Below are 15,032 nucleotides of genomic sequence, written 5' to 3'. Positions count from 1 at the left end.
CATAATAATAACAGTAAACTATCCCATAATGACAACATAACTGATAGAATAAATAACCCTTGAATTATGGATGAAATAAGAAATATGAAACATACTTTAAACATATCCTTCAAAAATCCATACGGAGCAAATATTAACATAGAAACGCTCAAAAGTGATGAAAGACAACCTTGCACAATTGCGTGACCAGCAGTATCCAAACAATATCGCAGTTTTTCATTCGGATTCTTTCCTTTACTTTTTGCATACGCATACGATATATGAGTTGCGTAATCCGTACAAAATCCGGTGATCAATATTAAAAAAACTGTTATAATTGCATTGAATTCAACTTTCCAAATAGACATATATCCTAGTTATTACTTCAATAGAAGCTATTGTGAGCGCAATACAAAATGCACAAAACACATTTGGTATCAAAATGATAAATATCAAAATTACTACGCAAGAACTAACCACTATTGATTGAGTTGTTGTGGGAATTACCATCAGGATAGAATCAAAGAAAATATATCGATAATTGTAACATTGTACAGGAAGATTATATTTATCTATTACATTCCACAGGTTAATAAAAACTTCATTTGTTTTCAGCGAATCATCAATTAGTTTTGTTTGAATAAAAAATCTGGAAGCTAATATTTTAGTGCCATCTTCGCTGAAGACAATGTCCTTGTTAAAGCGTTTGGCCCATTTGAATTTCAGAAATACTCCGCGTAAAGCATCGATAAAGTCTTCGGGTCGACTCAAATTGTATTCTCTGAGAGATATCCAAAACTGTGGGTTTTTAATGAATTTGAGATATAGTCTCAGCCACGATTCCGTTAAATTACTTCCGGCCATATGAGGAGAATTCTCCAGTTCTGTCGTTAATTTCTCTAGATTACTCTGGATGTTTGGATTGGAGTAATGCAATGACGAGGTAACAATTATCTGGATTCTATCTCGATATTGCGAATGGAGTGTATTCTCATTACGAATGAAGTTTACCATATTAGAATTTTCGTTAAATGATCTATCGTTACCTGCAGAAGGCTGTATATATTTCGTAAAATAGATTCCTCCAGCCAGATACAAGAAAAAAATAATAATAATAACTGCTTTTACAATTGGAAACGTTAAAAGCTTTCCTAAATAGCTTTTGTAACAAGTCATTGTTGTGTTGTTTTCGTTATCTTTACTTGAATAACAGCCGTACTTTATAAATCCCAGAAAACCTATTACAAAGAAAAATAAATAATTATATTATATTTTATATATTTTTAATGACTTTGAAAGTATAGTTAATATCACCGTTCTTAAATACTCGTAAAGAATTACGTTTATAAAAATTACAAAGTGGAATTTACAGTTACAATCCTATTATATAAAAACAGCATTTTCTGATTTCAGATTAAAAATTGAAGTCTGAGAACCTGCTGAAGTAACAGGATTCTGTAAAATCAAAACTCCTTGCTTACGTTAAAATAGTATGTGGATCTGCTGTAATTTATGAAGAAATTGTGAAATTTATGAAATATAAGTTATGAAGCGAATTGATTGGAAGTACACGTACTTTTTAAAAATTAACTAAATCTTTTTTTATCACTTTAGTAAGACGTAGTAATTTTAGAGTCATTTGTGTAATGAACAAAAGATTTTTCCGAAGCTTTTCTACATAAACAAAAGTAACGATAAGTCTGTTTGTTGTTAGTTTGCATGTTTGGATGTTTGTAGCTACATCACGGAAAAACGCCTGAACATATTTGAACTAAACGTCATACATATATTGAATCTGTCGATTTAGGAGAAGGTTTAAACATACGTATGACGTTAAAACTAATATTACATAAATTAAAATATAACGAAGTTCGGTCTGTCTCTTTGTCTCTCTATTCGCTAAATGGAAACCCATTCCATATCAATCAGCAGTTGCCGGTCAAGCGACTATTTATAGAAAAAATGTTGTACCATTGAATTATAGTTTTATGTTTGGAGAACTAATATTAAAAGATCCAGCAACGAGTTGCTCAACTTTCCCGGTAACATTTGGTGGCGTCATCTGTTGTGATATTTTATTTTTAAAAATTTTATAATTTTAACTATTATAAAATGGCAGAAAGCTTAATTTTGAGGGTAGAGATGGGTTTTATAAAACATTGTATATGCTAACAACGAGTAAAATCGTCATTAAGTCAGGCCTTACTCGAGATATGATACGACCACCATTATTTCTTCACCCCTCGATCCCTCGAACTTTAACCGCCAAAATTTAATAGCATCAGTCACTCTAATAAAAAACATTCCTGCAAAATTTCAGAAATTTTCAACAAAAAGCACAGGAATTATTAAGCTTCAAACAGGGTGAACAAGATCGTCCTCCCACACACACACTCACTAACATCCATACATACAGAAAAACCCCAAATTTTTTGCATTTCACGACGTTTCAAGGTCTCCTGAGTCCAAAAATATAAAAATTTGAGAGTCATTTTTTGACCGACCGCCATACTTTTGATACCGCCATACTAATAACAGCTGGGAAAGTAAAACGCAATTATTAAGAAATTAGCAAAACATGCGAGAAGTTGAAAAAAGCTATATCTTTTTGCTATAAGGCACTACATAGGATAATTTATATTAAATTAGAATAAAAAATGTGTAAAAAAATTATGAAAAGATATCACTAAAATAGTGATATAGTTTTTTTCTGTATTCATTAGGATATTAACACAAGATTTTAGAGAAAGATAAAATAACATCTGTTTTTTAGATTGCACAAAACGCATTTATTAGACCTAAATATCATAAACGTACTGATTTTTTTAAAACAGGCCTATTACTTTAAAGATGGGGGTATCACAACAATAAAGAATCTTTAGTATATTTACAACTTTATTTTTACTAGATAATGCAACAACAAAAACGCCAACATTGACAGAAGAGAACAAAATTATGTAACGTTCCAGCATCTATTTAATCCGCATTAGAATAAACTAGTCAAGAAAATTAGGATTGTAAAAGAAAATTATAACAGTGAACGTAAATGTAAGATGCCATTCTATACACGGAAGTTAAGTAATTATGTAATGATTAACTTAATGATGATTTACTGTCTTACCTGATGGTCTTTCATCCAACTTAACAGGAACGAATAGTATAGCATGTCGGTTCTTGACTTCTCGATAAGCATCCAGTGCAAGAAGTCCGCCGAAGAATGTAACTTGATAGATGTAATCTATGAAAATACTTAACGCCATGTAAATTCCAACTATATGCAGAATTCTGAACGGGGTAGTTAACGCAATTAACGAACACGCAACGTTAGTCAAAGATGTTATAGTAATCGATATGATAGCTTCGGAGTACGTTTCACTCATTCTCTTTTCAACAGAATCTTTGGGATTGGTTTTTCTCCAAGCAGCTAGCAGAACAAATGAGTCATCCAGGCCGATACCTGTAGAATACATTCAACCAATTGAGAGTTTTAATTTATATTGAATATATTTATTTAAAAAAGTGTTTTATATATACTAACCTACAACTATAAACGGAATAACTGTATTGCCTCCGGTGTATTTCATGCCGCAGAGGAGCAACAGACCAGAAGCAGTTACCACAGCAAACGTAGATGAGACACATCCAGAAACACCAATCAGTGGTTTACTTGTCACCCAGTCCTTCGTCAGACAAGTTACACTGATTAATGTTATCATACACGTTCCACCTACAATAATATGCCATACAATATTTCCAAATATATTATTAATTTCATTGTCGATACCAACACTACTCAGTATTGATACGCGGATATGAACAAAGGAATTTTGAGAAACTATTTTAAAAATTTCTTCTTGCAGTTTACGTACAATTTCCCATTTGCTGGAATTATGATAATCAACGAAATAGAATAAACGAACTGCTTGAAAATCTGTTATAAAACTGTTTTCGTCAGTCGAGACCCCTCCTAAATCAATAGCATCCATGTTAATATGCGATGAATTCATCTCCAGCGGATACCTGTTAAAAAGAAGTAGGATAATTAGAATCTGTTAAAGTAGTTGTATCCTGTTGAAAAATATGTCCTTAACTTATTCTTTTGACTAAATTGAATTTAGTAATTATATACATTTTTCATTTGTGAAACAAAACGTTTGTTGTATTGTATAGTATGGTGTTTTAGTGTTAAATTCATAGCTACAACAGCAATACTGTTACAGAAATCTTACAAATTATAATAAACGTTATAATTTAAACAAGTTATACTACGCGTTCAGAAATTAAGTTCCAGTTAGGTAAAACACAACCGAAATATCTTTCAATTTATGCTTATTTCTGTAGATCGTCAGCGAGCGAACCGATGTTTCTCGTGTTCAACTATGAGATATTTAGGCACTCACTTTGAACAAATTGAGATTTTGCCGACCCACAAGTAGGCATAAACGAAATACAGTCGAGTCCGCATAAGTCGACACCCGGATAACTCGACACCATCAGTTAAGTCAGCGGTTCCCAACCAGTGGTCCGCAAGAGCTAAAATATGGTCCGCGAAAGATTTAAAACTTTTATTCATTTTAAATTATTATTCCCACATTGATACAAACTGAATTTAATTTTTACTAAAAATGTTATGTTTTCTATTATAATAGTACTGTTAAAGCATGTTACTCTTGAGTTTAACGATTACTTATGTTAAAAGTTTTGATTAAAGTTTATTTTTAGATTGACACAGTTTATTTTTCTTAAATCTTGTAGTCCCTGCTAACAACAATGAAATCAAAGTGGTCCCTGGTCAAAAAAAGGTTGGGAACCGCTGGTTAAGTAGTCAGTTTTCTGTGGTCCCGGCCGACTTACATAGGCATTAATGTTAAAAAAACTCCGGTTTACTCGACATCGTTTAACTCGTCACCACTGGATAAGTAGGCATAGTTTTGCTGTCCCACACTCCGATAAGTCGTCACCCCTCCTAAAAAAATGAATTCACTCCGCACATGTGGTGCGAACTTATTTTTTTCAGGAGGGGGAGTCTATTTATTTATTAATATATATTTAATATATAATAATATATTAATATTAATATATATATATATACATATTAATAAAAATGCCTTAACATTTTATGTATTTTTATGTATAAAATAATAACAGGTAAACAAAAAGAAAATATACAATCTACATCAACGTCACACCAGAATCCAATTTTGCATTTTCTCACGCCAGAGGCATTAAAAATCCTTAGACGTTACTCGCCAACCATTGGTCAATTGCGAATATGATGTTTTCAAGACGTTCGTGATGGTTGAAAAAGAAAGTCGAGACAGTTAAGTGCTCAAAACAACTAACACTAAACGAATTTTTCAGTTTTTCATCTACAGAGTAATTGTAAATGGAGGACACAATGTATTGTAAGCCTATACTACTGTATAATGCACTTCTGTATTTTATTAATTGTAGTTTTGTGGTTTTTTTCCAACTTTCGCTTTAGTCGTCACATCGGATAACTCGACACATTTCCACTTTCCCTTATGCGGAGTCGACTGTATTTGCAAAAATTCTGCACGCAATTCTAATACGAAGAATTTTCTGTTTCATCGAATGTCTTCGTTCACTAGCGATTTCTTTTACAGGCATATTTTCTCCGTTTCCCTCTAAAACTTTACCCCATTGATTGAGCACTCCATAAACATTCATAAATCTGTTTATAAATTTTGGCTGTGAAACATTTTCACGTTTACAAATTGGACAGCTGAGAGGTGACAGAAATATTCTATAAACTTTACAACTATACAACAAGCAGAAAATTCATCGGATTTTTCATCTCACCATTACTAAACACAAATTCATCATCGAAAACTTAAATTGTGTCAGTTAGCATCTGCTTGATATCCATCCTGACAGACCACAGCTAATCACAAGAATCTGCAAAGTGGGAATGTTGCAATTAAAACTCAATTTCTGGGCGCTTCACACTAAAGTAAAATATTTATTAAAAGAGCCGTTGAGTTTGAAAGTGAACAATTTATGTTATTGCTAGATATTTAATGGTTTGCAAGTAGTTTCGGAAAATAGTATTGTCTTTAAATGCGCCTTCCTTGTTTTAATGATAAATCAAGAATTTTAAATTGCGAATTTTTTCCCATCGATGTTTTATAAAAAGAATTTATTCTTTTTATAAAACAGTTTTTTAAGAGTTTTCTAGATTTTAGAAAACAGTTAAATTTTTTAAATTTTTGCTTATTATGGCTTGTACAGATTGTACAGATTACACAATCTGTAGAATTTTCCGGAATATCGGAACAAGCAAAACATTGGGGTTTGAGAAACCCTATTATTTACAGTGGTCTTGCCCCACTTCCAAAAATAACTCAATAAATATCGTTGACGACATAAATTACTAGTAAAAAATTTTTACTGATATTAAAAGATATATATTGTGAAAATTTTATGTTAATTTGTAATAAGAATCAGCAATAACTTTCGAAACAACGGCTCAAATGTCGATTGCAATCAGGGGTAGTCGTCTACTATTCAGATGGTGTTGCATAAATATATAGGCCTAATAAAACTGAACTGTTAAAATAATAATATAACAAAATATAAAAAATAATAATACTTACTTAATTTTCATCCTTTTTCTTCTGATATCTTCAAATTTCGTTTTTAAAGACAATATATTATTTTGATAACACTCTCCATTCGATCTCATACAAATATCGGAATACGTTATATTTTGTCCTTTCCATTTTATTTTTACATTAAGAATCTTCTCGTTTAGCATTTGCAGTTCATCAAATACGTATTCACGCATCATTGTTCCTCCATCTTTACGTGTCGCTATAATAAAATTCATTCCTTCAAGTCTTGTCGTTCGTGTAAAATCAAAGTCTGTAGCATTTTCCGGAAATAACTTCTCTATTTCTGTTCTAGCTTTGAAAGTTCTTCCGTATGAAGGAACAAATAAATATTCCATATCTTTAATGACTTGTAGCCTAAGTAAACCGAAAGCTACGAGAGCAGTGAATAAAAACGGAATTATTACAAAATACAATGGATGACGTCCAATCAGCCGTCCAAGGTGACGAAAACTTGAAGATAAATGTCGATTAACTGCGTAAAATTTCTCTTTGTCACACTGCATGTTTAATGGTGTTAGTTGGAAAAGCCACTGTCGATTTTTATTCCTTATCTGTAATCAGATATGCATTAATAGTACTTCAGTCGAAATATATTCAAGGCTAAATTTGACAGATTATTTATTTCAAGACTTCACATTCGACAGGGACCCTGAAACATTCAAAAACGATTAGAAAAAACAAATTGACTACAATTAACATTTATATATACAAAAATTATTATTAATTTTGTGCCGAATTAAAATAAACTTATCGATGTATTGATATCACTGATTTAAAAATGAAGACAACTAAATCAAAATAAAGTATTTAGGTTAAAATGTTTATTATAGATTAAAAGTAAAGTATGTAATGTTTAAGTATATAGCTCATTAGTTTATTCGACAGGTAAACGTTAATTATTTTATCTAAATTAAAATTCCGGAGAGTTTATGAAAATACACTCAAAACCCAAATTCGAGCAAAACATACCCGAATACCAAAACAGTTCGCCGAATACCACATAACCAGTTTTATAGTCTTAGCAGAGCTCACGAAATCAAGACGCGACTCGTGATCGAGCGCCACCTCATTTCGGGATCTGTATCTCGCGAAGGGTCACATGTAGAGGTATAGTTCCTTTGACTTTTTTACTCCTATGTGTATGTTATACAGCTCTGACAAGGTTCCAACTGTATCAATCAGAGCTGTAATTGAACCAGGTTTTTGGCGTTAGAAAGAAATCCGTAGAATTAAACGTCAGCTATTAATACAGCCCTACAGTCAACATCACTATGGTCATTAGAATCTATAAATCGAAAGACTACGACAGTTGCAAACTTTTAGAAACCAAAAACGAAACTGCAGACATTCGCGAAAGTGACTAGCACAGAAATTTTTCTTTTTTAAGTAAGGTAAAAGATGAGATGCCGAGTCGGGTGAGATGCTTACAGGTTGTTTATTCAAATATTATTCTATAAAACACGTCATCGATCACTTTAATGGTGCCCGTGCTTAACATTTTGTGTTTCATTAATTTTCGAATGGCTATTTTTCGGCTTTTCTCGTTAAAAATAAGTTTCGTTTACTATCGCACTATAAACGCTTTTTTTGCAACATTCACTTTTATACGAAAGGCTCCGAAATCCGAATGTGTTTATGTGATGTTTCCGTTTCGAGTGAAAATGGGATTAGTTGGTTGTGTTTTAGTCGAAGCCAGAGGGCAACCTAATAATTTTAATATAAAATTTAGAAATAGGAATCTCTCCTGCATACTTTGGGTCGAATGCCTACTGCATTTAAAGGAGATATGCGTATTTTTTGTAAAATATTTTCCTATGAACTAGTAACTACATTATAACTACAGATTAAAAAGTACAACAAAGCCGTTTTTCCTGAAAGAATTAGACTAAATATTATCCGTTCTTACATCACATCATCCTCTTGCGCAATACGTAAGATTTAAAATGAATAATCCAAAATATATTTTATAATCAAATGCTATCAAACGTGTTAGTAAGTCAGACACTTTATCTCTTTATATTTTTATCGATGAAGTAATTAAAATAATCTACTGTACTTTAAACTTGTTAAATTTATAATTTACAACTTTTCTCAATTCTGTTTTGACTGCTATTGGAATGTAATTGGCAGCATGGCTTTGAAAGTTGATTTATTTTGACAAGTCTAGTTTGTCTTGTATTTAAAACTTGAATATTGACATTAGTGTTTGTCCACACGCAAGCACATTTACAAATTCCGTGACATTAACGTCATTAATGTACAGTTGTATTGCAAATTATGTGTCTATGTTTTACGTTTACACGATAATATTACCTAAGTTATACTACAAATACTAATTGCTAATGATATAGACCTGTACATTTTACCTAAATAATGCATTGTATTTTGAAAGACATTGCAATAATTAAAAATTTGCTTGTGTTTAGTTGAAGTCTTTCGATAATAAAATTTATTCGATCAGCTTTCTAGTAGTTTTTTCAGTAATTTCTGAAGAAATTAATGATAATTTATATTAAGGTCACACCAACAAATTTATGCAAATGTTCTCTCGATAAAAAACATTGATACTTAAAGATAACAAAAAAAAGCTAATGTATATTGTATTGTTGCCAATATTTATCGGTATTTATTATTATTAATTAAATAACATTTTGCGCACTTTGAAAATTATATAGACTTTTAAATCTATGGAAAGAAATACGGCTTTTTAAGTCGCTTGTTGAAGTATTAATGTACTGTATATTTTAAATGTCGTATTACAAAATCGCATCTACATATATAAAACCATCTAGTAAAAAAAGAAAAACTGCACATTTTTCACAATTCGGAGCCTTGCAAACTGTTACAAATTCACAGCAAAATATTAAATTACTTTTTATACAATTAAATAGGTTTAGTTAAATTTATTACACTGAAAACATTTTTTATGCGTATTCAACATTTATATAATTGTATTCGTACAACTCAGATTTCACCTTGAATTTTTCAATGAAAAATTTTTTCTGCACGCAATAGCAATACGTTATATTTTCAATCCTATTCTTTTAAATTACTTTTTCTAAAAGTATTAATAATTTAAAAAGATATTTTGGAAATGAGATTTTTATTGATATTTATATAAAATCAAAAATTTTTATTAAATAACGATATTAAAATATTGTGGAAAAAATATCTAATTTTAGAATTATCCACAAAAAAACTAATTTTTTAGGTAATTAAATTCTGCAATTTTTACTTACAAAATATATTTTAAAACGTTCCTTTGTTTTCTGTTTGTATCCTCATAGACAGAACGTTGATGTGCCAAGTGGGATGCCTTCCGACAGGACGTTTGCAAAATGTACTCTTTATTTGGGTGTTAAACACACGAAAGAAAGTCGATTTTGAAGCGCAAACCCGCGACCAGCTATCAATAATCAATGATTTATTCACTCGACCACTCGTAAGCATCCCTCAAAGAGTAAGTCTTAGAAAAATACGAAAAAATATTAAATACTTACCTTATATTTACTTACGCTGGAAACTACGTGTCTTCGTTAAGCAGCAAGTTTTGTAAGTAGTAGACACTATAGAATGGAAACGTTGTTCTACAAAGTCTCCTTACAATCTATAGAATAGAACTTCCTAATAAAATATACAAAAATAATTTCTAATAAAATATACAAAAATAATTTTTTTAACCAGCTGAAATCGTACCTTTAAAGTATGAATGGTTAAATAAATTTCGTCTTTATTTAACGTTGTGCCTCTGTACATATAAACAGAAATTCAACTCGTTTACATCTTATTAAAGTAGTCAAACAACTCAGTAATAATTTTATTTTGCTTTATAGAAAAAGTGGTTGTTTAAACATGTGTTTTTCCTCCTTTTTTTAAAACCTAATGAAACTTCTCTCATTAATTCTGATCATTGATAAGATTGCAACGAGATTGTATTCATGTCGTCCTTCAATTTTCTGAATAAATAAAAATTTGATTTCGGATATTTTGGAACACTTTTATGAACAAATTTAGAGAATTTTAATGTAAGAATTTTCTCGAGTTTATCAAATTTTGAAAAAAATAGGAATAAATTATTGAATGTTTTCATTTCTGCTTACATTAAAAAATATTTGGTGTTGATCAAAATATTACTCGGAAGTCAAACCTGTTTGTAAGTAAACATATCGGAAATTCATAATATTCTATACGCTATAAATTAAGAAAGAATTAAAAGCATAGAAATTAAATTTTAAAATTTAATGAAGAATTTCTCTTTAGTGTATTTATTAGAATATGTTTGAAATTTTTGTTAGTAAGGAAATTCTCGGAATATTTTTGTTCCCCGGAAAGAAATTTTTCCTGCTGTAAGCACATTAAAAGTCAGCTTATTTTCGATAAAATAAGAATTTGTCGATGAAATTTCAATAATAAAAAGATATGCAGAATTTCCCACTATAATAAATAAACGTAAATACATTATCTACATTACCACTCCGTCTCTTCAATATTTTCTCAAGCCCTCCGTGACCTAGAGTCTGATTTTATTTAAAATAAGCACTGCTCTAGCTAGCTCCAGGAAACGATAACACAAGTTAATAGGAATTTATCGGTATAGTTCGAGAAACTGGACATGTCGATCACACCAATTTGATATTGAGTATAATCCTGGTCATATATGTTTTATTCTTTTGAATTTCTCGTCTCGTTATGTTGCCAATCTTTTTTAATAAAATGACTCTTTTTTCCTCATTTATATTTTATTTCACTGGCAATATTATGACCTGAAATATAATGAGCAATTATTTATTGTGACATCGTCACAATGCCAGGCTGCAATTTTTAATAATATTTTTAATTTATTTCGTTTAAAATATACGCGCTCCACCTCAAATTAGTAGTGTCTTACCCGTGTACCGTAAATCGTATTTTACCGTTAGCAATGGAGTCGTGCCGGTCATCCATTAACTTCTTTCAGGGAAAAAAGTTTGAATCGAAATAACGTGTTTTCCAATTGGCATCAAAAGTTCCTGTACAGTTATTCGTGGCCTGCATCTTTTATTATTTGCATATCTAATCTCGGCTTCCATCTTTCTAACTTTCTTCTCTAGATTAAGGAAAGGCAGGCGGACAGACGAAAGACAATGTTAATTTATAGGTCTACAATTTTTTTCAAATTGCAGCCCAATTAAACTTTAAATTTGTTTTTGAATTTAAATCTTATAATTCTAAACTGTAAAAGTGTACATATACATTTTAGTAAGAAAAAAATATATATAAGATATTAAAATTTTAAAGGAAATATTTAAAAATTAGAAAATTGTTCTGCCTACACCTTTGCATCGATTACAGATTTTACACCATCAGGTATACTTTCAACGCAGTGGAACACACATGTTTTCTATATACAGTACTTTTATAGAAATTATGCACTAGTTCTTCTGTTCAGTGAGAAATAAAAAAAAATTTCTGATTTCATAATGACTGAAATGACAAATTATTTTTATGCAACAAATTTTCCTTTGAAAATTCTCTGTCTCGCAGCTCCTAAACATTTTCAATTGCATTTTGGTTTAGAAAGTTTCATAACCTAGTTAATCAACGCAGTAGTATTTTGCTTCTGTTAATATTTTTAGTCAATTTTATAGTATGGCAAGGTACTGCGTCTTGCGAAAATGCATATTCTTTAAATTGCGAAGCCATTCAGACAATTGTCTCATTAATCATTTTTTTTCATCAGTATGCATTCAATGAAACATTGATTTTCTTAATTTCCTTAAAATTATTCTTTATACAGTAATGTCTTATATATAAAAATGATCGTACCGAAAAGCTCTCGCCGTCTTTGTTATTCAATATTCTTTGATGCTAGTCATAAGAATTTCAAGTACCCTCATTGCGGTGTTTCATTAACAACAAAAATATAAATAAAATTTTCTGTATCTTCCTCGTGGCAATACGTATACGCACACCTACTCATTCGAATTACATAGGAGGTTAATACAATTTTTTTTAAATATAATTTATTTATAAATTTCTTTATAACTAGCATCTTGCTTAACCCTTTTCTAAATTTTATTCGTGTTCAAGATTTCGATTAGATATTTTTCGAATGGAACAAAAATAATTACTGAGTTGTTTGACTACTTCGTCGTAAGTCGTCAGCAACTTGAAATTCTATTCACATGTATGAAATGTATTGTTAAAGTAATAAAAAATTTATTTATCGTTCCTTTCTTTGAAGTCACTTCTACTCGATTTACTAAGTTTGCTGTTTAATGACGACCCATGAGAGTTTCTTCCGTAAGTTAATACAATTCAAGTAAATAATGTATTTTTTTATTTTTACTATTCCGGCTGTTATATTATATATAACAGAGAGAAAGTATGGAATCGGTCGAAGATTTTTACATTGTTCGACTCCGGGAAACTTTGAACGTCGAGAAATGAAACAGTTCGAGAGGTTTATCTGTACAGTACATATGGATGTTAGTGTTTGTGATACGAGTTTTTTCATCCACTTTGAAGCTTCTTTGTTATGGCAAATGGCCTAGGGTCGACATCGTATGTGGGTGGTGGCGGTAGGAGACAAAGATGACAAGCGTCTTACACAAAACTGTTTATTCTAACAACTAAGTTAACTTACATATTATTGAGGAACAACACGATCTAGATCGTTATGGTAATGTTGGTATGGTAACATTGGGAACGTTCCGGGCTTCTTAGGTCGATTTCGGAGAGACACTTTTCTTGTGGCACCGGTGTATGGATGAATAGGGTCCCGTTGCAGAGGAGGATGAGTTCTGTCGGCCTCAGTAGAAGGAAGACTTTGTTTCACGGGATCTTCGGACAGTCTTGACTGGAGCAGACTCGACTGGAGAGGAACCGCCTGTCTGGAAGAGAACCGCGCTTCGACCTCGACATCCGGGGTTTTATAAGATTTTCCCGAAACCCGAGACCGATCCGGGTCGAGAGGGGTTGACGGAGCCTTTGAAGTCCGCGCTCGTATTTTACGCCATTATGGCCCTCCCTCTGACGTTTTGTCCCCAAGCGGTCTGTCAGATGTCTCTGCGGCTATTTACTCCCCTTTGTTTCCCGATTCCGACTCTCGTATGCGAGCACCTGCACCTGCTTCTCTCTCGGTCGACATCCCCCTCGGTCGTTCGTCATCGAGTTGCGTTTGTTTTAAGATAAGTTTTAAGAAAGTTTCTTTTGTGTCTGGTATCTCCGGTATAATTTCTTGTTCCGGTTTAACCTTCGTGATTTCTCGACTTCGGAACTTCCTAATTGTTTGTAATTTCGATGGGTTTTTACAACCCTCACAAATACAAATGCAAGAATAAGATTTCAAATGGAAAACATTTTGAATATGTAACATTACTATTGATAATTATAATTATGGAAGTAATAAACTTGATTGTAAGATTGATTTAATAAAGTAAAGCATTCACTCTTGGTGTAGTTTATCAACAAATAGAAAAATTACAATCAAGAAAAAAAAAGAAAAATGTATTTGTTATAAACAAATTTTATAAGTACGAGTAATTAAATTAAATTAAACTGTAACGGATTTCTGTCTGGCTGTTTGTCTCCCTCTTCACTAGATGGCGACAAATGAATTAGTACTTCCTGTCAAGGGATTATCTATAAGAAAGGTGTATTATTCAAGTTTACTATTATATTTCAAGAACTGGCATTAAAAAATAATTTTTCAATAAGCAAAATTTTCGAGGCATTAAAAAAGTGACGTCATCATGCTAGATGGCAGTACGTGTACAGTACATATAGCAAGGTCTTATACAGACCTTGACATATAGCGGGTTTTTCGAACTGTTACGTATTGTGTTCGTGATTCGTTTGTTAAACTGGATGTTGTTTTTACTCTCCCTAAACCTCTTTAATCACTATTAAGTAAGACACATCCTGACACTAAACATTTCTTAACTTGTCTAATGGAGAAAAATTCCCATTAAGCTTCTTAAAAAGAACGCCTGTAAATGTGGCTTTTCCTTTTTGATTTGTAGTGTTGTTGTATAGTCAACTATTGTAAAATTCCATCTATTGTGTGAATCGATTATTTAAAATCTTCTTATTTCTAAGTCTAGGAGAATACACCACGTTCCTACTACGAAGTTTCCGAAATAATAATATATTAATATTGAAAGCATACTAAAGCACCAAATTTAATTTCACAGATATTATCTTGATTTAATAATTAATTTTTTCGTATCTAACCATTGCTGTTGATCAAAAATTCAATGTACATCTCTACGAACTCTCTTTAAAGTTTATATTAAAAATATTTGGTTATTTTATTTCATTTATGAAATTAATTATCGTATATATTTTCTGCATTTTTGGTTGTTAATTACTTTCGGACAGAAGATGAAAAGAGATGTCATGCAGTTCATGGTAACTGGTTACTTTATTTACTGTGTA

At 31.2% G+C, this 15,032-nt stretch overlaps 1 protein-coding gene across 1 annotated transcript in view; it reads right to left on the bottom strand.

Moving 5' to 3' along the window:
* Positions 1-327: 327 nt before the first annotated feature.
* LOC136982974 (patched domain-containing protein 3-like) overlaps positions 328-15,032 on the bottom strand; it is a 67,387-nt gene continuing 52,682 nt past the window's right edge. The window contains exon 4 of the mRNA XM_067279557.1: positions 328-1,217. Within this exon, the coding sequence (XP_067135658.1) occupies positions 328-1,217 (890 nt within the window). The remainder of the gene's footprint in view (positions 1,218-15,032) is intronic.

The sequence above is a fragment of the Centruroides vittatus genome, unplaced genomic scaffold (genome assembly GCF_030686945.1).
Source record: "Centruroides vittatus isolate TY-2023 unplaced genomic scaffold, ASM3068694v2 contig_1176, whole genome shotgun sequence".
Classification (NCBI taxonomy): domain Eukaryota; kingdom Metazoa; phylum Arthropoda; class Arachnida; order Scorpiones; family Buthidae; genus Centruroides; species Centruroides vittatus.
This window is presented reverse-complemented; position numbering and strand designations above follow the sequence as displayed.